Genomic DNA, 9,843 nt, shown 5'->3' with positions numbered 1-9,843 from the left:
CTTTCCAGTCCCTGAGAGGTGTGGAGCAATGGAAGCAAGCAAGCATTCATTCCTGCCAGAAAACTCTTGTGCAAGGAAGATCTTCCACACTGAAAAAGGCAGATCAGATTCAGTATGTTTCCCGCGGGAGAAAGTGCATGACCGCCAGCCAGTGTGTTGCTGGATTCTAGCAGGAGAAAGGCATTTCTCTGCTAGTAATGCAACACTTGTCCATAACTCAGAGGGGAAATAGCATTGGGGACAAATTTGGCCAGGAATAAACATGCTGTAAGCAGCACATGGATATCTTTGAGCCAGTCACCAGTTCTGTTACTGTTCCCCATCATATTCTGTAGACGTGCAATGATTAGCTTTTTACAGGTTTTCTGCCAGCTCCTGACCTCACAAATATTAATGGAATTATCCTCATAACCCCTCACTATGTGGGGAAGTGCTGTTCAGTGTTTGTAGATGGGGACAGGAGTGCAGAGAGATTAAGTGACTTCCTCGAGAGCACAAAAAAATCCCTTTACCAGCACCAGAAACTGAACCCAGAGCATCTGAGGTTCAGGCCACTCCTGCAAGGCCAATGTATCTTAGGGGGCACGTCTACACGTGAATTAACGCACCATAATTATAATGCATTAAGTTTAGTACTTGTAATAACAGGTATTAACTTAACGCACCATAAAAGACGCTAGGGCGCAGTAGAGCCAGCACACGCTTTTGTAACACTAATGCACAGTAGACTAATTCTAGCACACATTAGCATGGTTTTTGCCTGTCGTGCTAATGTGCAGTAGAATTAGTCTACTGTGCATTTAGCGTCTCATGTAGACTTGTCCATGGAGAAGCAGAAAAGCTCCTTGTGCAATAGTAGTTTTTGTATGCAAAGCTGTTTAGGAATCTTTGCAAATAGCCGCAGAGATTGCTTCAGATACCCCACAGACACAGCAGCCACTTTGATCATAGACAGAACTGCTTTATAGCACACAGCAACAACATGCAACATTTCAGGAAGTGAAAAATACTCCTAAGCCCAGATGACATTGCATGGCAAACCAACATATACAAGAACCAGAAATGCAGCTATGAGAACAGGATAAATACACTGCTCTAAGAAAGATTCAATGGGATTGTGAATCATTGCAAGCAGCCAGACTTTTTCAGGTCTCAAATAAAAAGGTCCTCCTTTAACTGAAGAGTTGGCTCAGGAGATAGAAGTGCCAAATGCAGGCCATTCAGGACACTGCCAAGGAGTTCTCCTGTGCAAGTAGTGACTGAGCCCAACACCATGGCTTATGGAAATGCAGCCCCTAAGATGACTGTGCACCCTGACTATGATGCAGCCTACCTGACTGGAAAGGAAGTGATCATTTATAACCTACACTGACAGGAGAGGAAGAAATGTTCCCTTCTTTTCAGGTAGCTTCCAGCAATCAACTAGAATCCTGTTGCAGTGACTTATTCCAACGTATGCACTGCTGCAGGAACTGAAAGCCTTTCAGCTGGTATACTTGTTGTATGTTACCTAATACTATGCCATGAAGAGTGTAGAACACAGGCATTTAAAGTCCAATTTGATTAGGTAGCATGAAAAAACCCTCCTACATAGCATTAAAAGCTTGTCTACTTCTGGCACTAACACACAACTATGGACAATATGCCATACCTTGGAGAGTCAGTCCATTTAGATGTAATTGTGTTAGGCTGGTGCTTTGTTGACCTATCCTATCAGCAGTACCAGTTCTGCAGGGAATTAGATAACAAGGAAGGAGGCGGTAAGCCTATACAGGGGAGACTGGCAATGTGAACTGAAAGCAAGCAGTCCACGTGTGAGACTGCCTCTGGCATGGATACATATAACAACTGTTCCAAAAATATCGCTGTATGGGAACTGGATCACAACAGTCGCGCAATAGGGTATAGACACGCATCAAAAAATTAAAACATCTGCAAATGTCACTTACTGAGAAATAGTTCACAACTGTGTGTGAAGTACTGTAGCTCCAACACTAGGGGACGGAAGTGAGCACCCATCCCAGCATGCCCCAAAGTTGGCAAGTGGAGGAAAAGTGCTACCACCCATGCTTTGGGAGTCCCAGAGAATGGGTGACCTGTGGCTGGGAGTGTTTTCAGATTTCTACTTTTCCTTCTCACATGAGTTCAGAAAACTTCAGTAGCCTTCAAATGACAACCAAAGTCTGCAGGGTGCTCAGCTGGCCTGGGGTCGCTGGGAGGAAAAATAAATGCTTAGACCCATGCTTTTCGGTTCCTAGGAGGCTGAGGGGACCATGATGAGAGGCTGCAGTTGAGCAGGAAGTGAGTTCACAGCTGGTTGTTAGAAGGATAGCTTTTATTGAAAACACAGTATACGGATAAAGTGCCAAGAAAAGGGGGAATTAAAAGGACAGTGGAGTTCTGGCTGTGCACCAGACTGGTCAAATGCAGCAGTGGAGGTAGCTGTGGGAAAAAGAGGTAGGGAAGTGAAGAGCAATGCGCTGTGGGATGCTTGCACAATTGACTGATCCATGCCTGGTGTCCACATATAACATGGAACCAGTTCAGTAAACAGAGCACTCAAAAAGAGTACTTGATTTTCCAGGTATACTTTTCAACCATTCTAGGCAGCTTTTAAACCAGTTTAACAGGCTTGAATGCCTGTCTGCTTCAGGTTTAAACTGCATTTAAACTGGTTTAAGTGTCATGTGTGATTATACCTTCTGTAAACCACTGTGAAACAGTAGACCCAAATCATCTGTATCCTGAGCCACTTTCACTGGCTCACCATGCCCTCCAGAACCCATGTATCAATGCCTCACACCAGTTAGCTCTAGCTGCCCTCACCAGGCTCATCTATCTCCCTGTTCTCTCTTGTTGGCTAGGGACAGACATTACACATAAACTGGTTTAAGTGATCAGATACTGATTTAAACCTGTAACAGAACAGACATTCAGTGCACATAAATCAGTTTGAAAATGGCTGAAACCGGTTTGAGATAAACCTGGTTGAATGTAGTATCAGACTTAACTGATTTGGATCAAACCAGTTTATGCAATGTCTTTCCCAGACCCTTTGCTGGTTTAAGATAAACCAGAGTACTCCAGCATCCCAGCATGCTCTCTAGGCAGGGCTCTGCTCTGCTCCAGAGATGGGCTGGCCCCTCCCTTCTGCTTTCTAGCCAGAGTAGGGAGGGACATGGCGAGACACCAGCTTGTATGGCCCAGTTAAGGAAAAGTGGGCAGGGAGGGGATTAATTCTTCCCTCCTTCCCCTCCTCCCCCAATGCAGCCGGGTCTGCGTGTCAGCCAGGGAGCAGAGGAGAGGGGGCTGCGGCAGTGGCCTCTGGGGCTGGCAAACCCTGGCTGCAGGGCAGAAGGGACGGAGAGAGCAATTAACCCTTCTCTTTGCCCCCTTCACCTTAAAGGCACTGTGCCGGGATGGTTGTCCTGCAGGGCAAGGAGGGGGGCTCTGTTCTGTGCTGAGGGGGACTCTTCCTCCTGCTCCTCCTCCTCCCCCCAGGATGGGGAAGGGGGGGGTCAGTGGGGCACTGGAGCAGGACTACTCCTCCTCCCCTCCCCCCCCGCCAGGGCTGGAGGTGGGGCCTCTATGCAAAGCTGCCTGAGACAGAGGGGGACTCGGGGCCTCTTCCCCTTCTCTTCCCCCCGTGGCTGTGGCTGCAGCTGTTACAGCCACTCCCCACACCCTGGCCAGGCAGTGCCGCACAGAGCCCCACTCACCCCGTGAGGGGTGGGGAGGAGAATAGCAGAGGGAAGAATCCCCCTCTGTGGCTAGGGCCACGCAGCCTTGCACAGAGCCCCCTTCGTGTTTTCCCCCTGCTTCTTGCCCACCACAAGAGGTTGCGGGGGGGACGGGACACGACTCCATGCAACGCTGTCCGGCCTCAGATAGGGCACAGGGAGTGGCTTTAATGTAGCCGCAGCTGCTGGGGGTGGCCCCAGCCCCAGGGCCCAGCCCAGCCTTGCTCAGCCCCAGCTAAAGCAGCTGCTTGGTGGAGCTGGGCCAGGCGGCTGCAGCTCAGTGACAGAGAGGTGAGTGCAATGGGGCAGCTGCTTCCCCTGTTCGCAAGCACAGCCCAGCAGGGCTGGCCGGGCAGTGGCTTATCTGGGCCCACTCAGAGGCACCGCAGGCCCAGAGCCCAGCAGCCACCCACCATAGAGGCTTGCTGAGGTTCCATGGTTATGCAAATATCATAAATACCAGCTTTATGTTAGGTAAACAACATGGAGATAGACTTTTGCCTGTTGCCTTAATCTTGTGTATTAACTTGGTGCTTTTTTTGTGTACTTACTGAGTTTTGCTCTTAAGAAACTCCATTTTGTATTACTCTGTAGCTGGACATAAGTTCTCAACCTTTCACTCCTTCGTATGCTGTATGTGTGTGATGGTATGGGTAAGAGTGTGTTTGTGGAAAAGGAAAACACCAGGTGGCGACTGGCTGAAGAATGCAGACAAATAAGAGACCAAAACAAGAAGAATCTGCCTCAGAACAATGAGAGAACAACATAAATTGACCTTCAAGGAGAAACACAGTGATAACATGGCAAAAGCCCAGGGCACTGGATGAATTAACAAAACTATAAAACGTGGGGCGAGACATGCTGATTTTGGGTCTTGTTCTGCATAACATTCTGGAGCATCAGTTTGCCTGATGAGACGAACTGACAGAAGCCTGGCTCCTACTCATGTTCAACCTAGCTGGCCACTAAGTTGACTCGAGCCCCGATGAGATGGGCAACATATACCAGTGCAAAACAGAAGGGAGGTAGGTGTGTGTGTGTGTGTGTGTGTGTGTGTACACTAAGCGCTTAACCAATAAATGCAGCGTCTTGCCTTGCCCCCTCTTACAAAGGTCTCACTCTTTATTTTGAGCTAATCGGATAACACCATGAGCCCCTGCAGTGCCTCCAAGTGGGCCCAGATAAGCCGCTGCCCAACCAGCCATTGGCTGCACATGCCGGGGGCTGTGCTCACTGACAGGGGAAACAGCTGCCTGGCTGTGGTCGCTTCCCCGGTGACTGAGCTACACCCACTGGGGTGGCCCCATCCCCTCAGCCTGGTCCCACCAAGCAGCTGCCTTAGCTGGGGATGAGAGAGGCGAGGCCAGGCCAGGCTGAGCCACAGGGCTGGGGCCACCCCTGGCAACTGCAGCTCCGTTAAAGCTGCTCTCTGTGCCCCGGCTGGGCCAGGCCAGGGAGCACTGCAAGAGCCTCCCCTCCCTGTCCTATGGCAGGGGGGGGGGAGGGGGGGGAAGAGTCCCCCTCTGGGGCTGGGCAACATCCCATAGAGCCCCCCTCCCCATCCTGCAGTGATGGGGGAGAAGCAGGGGAAAGAGGCCTCCTCTAGGGCCAAGCAGCCTTGAAGTGCCCCTCTCCCCACCTCACGGCAGCAAGGGGGGAGGAAGAGAAGGAGGGAGAAGAGCCCTCCCCAGCACCTAATAGAGTCTCCCTCCCTCCCCCTCAGCTCAGCTTCCCTGTGCTGGGTTCTGACTTGAGCCACTGCAGGCACATGCTGAACGTCTATCTACTTCCAAACCAGTTCATTCTCTGCAGGTTAGGCAAACCTGCAAAGACTGAATCAATGCTGGCTTGGGCTTTTTGAATGTCTGTCCCTAGCCACCAAGGCTGACCTCAGTTTCATTGCTAGTGCTGCAAAAGCCTTCTTTACAACTCCTGCCCCAAGCACAGAGCCTCTGAATCTCCCCCATCCCTTTCAGATCCTAGCAGTACGTTTCCGTCTTCCTCACAGCCTATGTCTCTAGGTTCTTACTTCTTCTATCCTATTTCTTTCTGTAATGGGACTGTTGAAATCTGGAAAAAGCGTTTTGGGATAGGGCCTATATAAATAGCTGGCCTCAGTGCCCCCCTATCCCCTCTGTCCCTGCCATCATGGCAGCTCTCCTCAGAGGCACCACCGGCACCTGCAGTCCAAATGCTCTTGGCCAAGACAGCCAATCAGAGTGGGCATAAAGCGTTATAGACAGACAGACAGACAGACAGACAGACTAAAGCTTTTATAATATTAGAATACTAGACAAAGTAAAGCCACACAAGTCAAGATTCTCTTCTAGGAAATGAGAAGAGGCAAGTAATTTCCAGCTGAAGGTACAGCAAGTGTCTGTAAAACCTAGAGACACATACAAGATGACATAAGAAGATTCACTTAAGCAATAGGATAACTACGATACAAACATTTATCACAGAGCCCTAAAGCTTGGATTTCCAGAAGGCCCCTTTTGACATGCTCAGAAAAAGACCACTAACTATCTATATTACCCCTTTCTCCCAGATCCACTTACACCTACCAAAAAAATGTAATTCAAACAGAAACTTTAAAAATTATTTTCACAGGAGCCCCATCACAACATAGGTAAGTTTATGGAGGTCAATGGAGTTACTTCAGGCTAATGCAGATATGACAGAGAGCAGAATTTGTCCATACATATACCTTAGAGCTACCAAGCCACGCCATCTGAACTGTTAAAATGGAAGATAAAATAGTCTGGTTCAAATTATTTTGCTTGAAAATTTGATTTTTTTAAAACTAAACAATAATTTCCCCAAAAAGTTCAATTTACTTTCCATGGAAAAGTTTTGTTTTTCCATTGTAAAAACCACATCCCCATAACTTGAACATTTTCCATTTGGAAGTGTTGCTTGGATACCTAATGGGAGTCATAGTCTAGCTGCTTCATGTTTTGTCCTCTATGGGCCAGGAGCCCAGACTGAGCACGTCTCGCAGGATCCATAAAGGCGATATAATACTCGTGGTGCACTTTCTTGTCACAGCAAGTATATTATAAGAGATGTAATCTAGTCAGTAACCCAGCACACAAGAGGAAAATGGGGCTTGAAGCACCTGAACTGCAGTTCCCAGGGGGTGCTACTGTGGTGACTCATTAATTTTTTTCAGTTTCCTGCTTTTAAAAAATCATTTTTTTCCCTTGAGACACCTGTGGAAACTTATTTCCTAGTGAGTCCTAGATACACATATATGCTTGGATAATGAACATACCATATTAGATTTCCCAGAACAGAAGCAAGCCTTGCTAGTCTATTGCCGTTTGAAATGTGTGCTGAAGGGCAACCCAGTGTTAGATATGAAGGAGAAGGAAATGCTGGCCTACCTGGGGCAATTTCAAAGAGGTGTTTTCCTGGTTCATCAAGATTAGGTGCCAGCTCGCTCACCTGATTGCCTTGTAGTGGAATGAAACCCTGTAAGGGACACAGAAATACCAGTGAAGGGGGAAAGGCCAGGAAGAGGGGAAGGAAAGGAATATAACACATAGCAAAGTTTGGTAGATATAAATCCCTCTCCCCCACTGAAATGGCTCTTCTCCTTTCCACATTTTGCACCTCCTTCACTTCCGTCTTGTATGTCATTCCTTCTTTCTCCAAGTTAATTTGCCATATGCCTGTCTCTTCTGTCATCTCTCATGACCTCATCACCGTGGATATGACAGCCTTCTCCTCTACGGTAAACACTATTATTCAGTGAGCCCCAGTATACTCAATGCTGTATGAACAGAGGCATTTGCTTCCCCAAGGATCTCAACACTGGGCACACAACCACCACATCTTCCACGTGGAACACTATCCCTGTATCTACGAATCTCATTAGCACCACCTCTTCTTAACTTCTCATCTAAAAACATATCCGTTCTCTTAGTTTTTCTCTCACTTCAGTTGTGGCCCCAAATCCAACCTTTTCAGTATCAGATAGCTAAAAATTCAACACCTACCATCCATATTTAAGCATCTGAGTAAGTGGCCTAATTTTAAGAAATGCAGCATGGAGAAAGTCCCACAAAGTCACCAGGTAGAACAACTGATCCAAGTTCCCTTCAGTCTTGAGGGAGGGCCATTAGATCCAAAAGTCAAATGCCATATGGACATCTTTCTAATTGGTAAACCTTGAGCTTTATACAGGGTTAAACCCCTCAGTTTGCTTTCAGAGGCAAATGCCACCAGAGCTCATGATTGTTTGTAGCTGGGATTTTGCTTGAGCCTAGCTTTAGCTTTAGCGTATTGTAGCTCAGATTTAGGAATTTTGGAGTAGGCTAAACAAGAGCCCCCAGATTTCAAGCAATTTAACCTGCAAAAATCAAAGGCTTCTTCAGGGGAAAGCTAAAAAAAGAACTTTAAGAAGCAATATCAGTCAACTGATTGTATTGGATAGGACTCACCTAAGCAAGTTCATGCTCCAGGTAGTCATTCTCTGGCTAGGATAAAAATACACGAGTCACCACTCTCCTCAGACTCCAGACCAGATCACCAACCAGGACTAGTGATAAAGACCAACCCACCATGGCTTATCAGCATCTGGGTAGGGACAGTGATAATCTAAAAAGATCTTCTCATTGTCCAATGGGCTTTTAGAAGGATGTATGGCCAACTGCCAATGTTGGCTAGCTGGATCCCTGCACTAAGCAAAGGAAGGTCCCTCCCATTTGATGTCTACTTGCAGGAGATCAGGGGACATTAAGTGCTAGCTAAGGAGTTCCCATTTTAGGTTCTTAGGAATCTACGTAAGGTGAAGTGGGTAGGAAAATGCCAAAATGGACTGGCAAGGTGGGCTGGGGGTAGGGAGGGGAAGGGACCCCAAGTAAGTCCCCACTCCAGTCTCCAGAAAGTCAAACTACACTTACAGTGACTGAATTACAGGACTTTTCTTTTTCTTTTTTTCCTGACAGCACCCAACAATCAGGCTACAAACCAGAACACTAAACAACACAACACTTACCCTTCATGAGTCATCTATATTCATGCACATTCCCAGTACACATGCCTGATTATTATCTTTTCTCAAATCACTTTAACAATTGCTAAGCCCAAGAGACATTGGAACAAACAGAATATCGGTAACTGAAATCAATCCCAATTAAATTTCTTGTCTGCTTCCAGGCTCGTGCCATTGAAGTAACATAATTTTGGTATTTGATGGCAGAAGAGGGAAGCAAGGATTTCAAATAAAGGAATAAAATCTTCCATGTAATCTTTGCAGTCTTGCTTTTTGTGAAGCAGGAAAGCCAGTAAATTAATTTTTCCATTAAATCTGTGTTGTTGTATATTTTTGCTTTATCATTGCCTCTCCAAATAATGTCTTCTGTACAGACACTTTAATGAAGAAATTACTATAATAAACCAAGGAGCCAGCTGGCATTAAATGTAAGTGAATTAAATTTTATTCTTCTCTTTAAGCATAGAACACTGAATTTACCAGGCATAAATTACTGAAGTAGCAGTTCTTGAACTGGAAAATATTTTCAGGTGGAAATTAAGCTTTGATTCCTCTTCAGGATTCACCTCCATACAATCCGCTTCATTAAAATTATTTGCTCCTTTGAATGGATCAATATGCTGTAGACAAGGAAAGCCTCACTAAAGTGTGGCAGAGCTCCACACCTAACAAAGCGAGGTGGGATGGCAAACAGCTTCCCTCGCTCACCCAGCCATTAGACTTGCATTAGAAGACTGTTCATGACAAGGAACATCAGTAAAAATCTAGAGTAAGGACTCCCAAGCCACTGAGCAAGCAGTCCTTTAAAGAGTTAGTGTTATGCCACTCCAATGACTGACATGGTACAAACCAATGCCGAGTCTGTAGGAACTGAAGTCCTGTGGACTAATAGTTGACTTAGAATTTGTAACTTTTAGTCTAAGGAATTGAAAATGCCATCCCTGCACCTGCCAAATACATGCTGCTCACCCTATGTTAATATAACATTAACCATTAAAAAACATAGAAAAGCAGGAAATGTAAAAGTTAAGGTTCTAAGAGTGGCTAATATGTCCACATATTAAATAACTGATGATAAACATTACTGCTGGTTGTACTGCAGAA

At 46.3% G+C, this 9,843-nt stretch overlaps 1 protein-coding gene across 5 annotated transcripts in view; it reads right to left on the bottom strand.

The window, feature by feature from the left end:
* ARHGAP22 (Rho GTPase activating protein 22) overlaps positions 1-9,843 on the bottom strand; it is a 311,784-nt gene that overhangs the window by 236,438 nt on the left and 65,503 nt on the right. For 4 of the 5 annotated variants that reach the window (XM_014521979.2, XM_025207433.1, XM_025207471.1 and 1 more), the window contains one exon: positions 7,127-7,214. In XM_014521979.2, the coding sequence (XP_014377465.1) occupies positions 7,127-7,214 (88 nt within the window). Of the gene's footprint in view, positions 1-6,447; positions 6,472-7,126; positions 7,215-9,843 lie in introns of those variants that run through there. The other variant, XM_025207726.1, reaches the window with a different exon arrangement.

The sequence above is a fragment of the Alligator sinensis genome, unplaced genomic scaffold, assembly GCF_000455745.1.
Source record: "Alligator sinensis unplaced genomic scaffold, ASM45574v1 scaffold264_1, whole genome shotgun sequence".
Taxonomy (NCBI): Eukaryota; Metazoa; Chordata; order Crocodylia; family Alligatoridae; genus Alligator; species Alligator sinensis.
The sequence above is the reverse complement of the archived record's forward strand: the minus strand, read 5'-3'. Positions and strand labels throughout refer to the sequence as shown.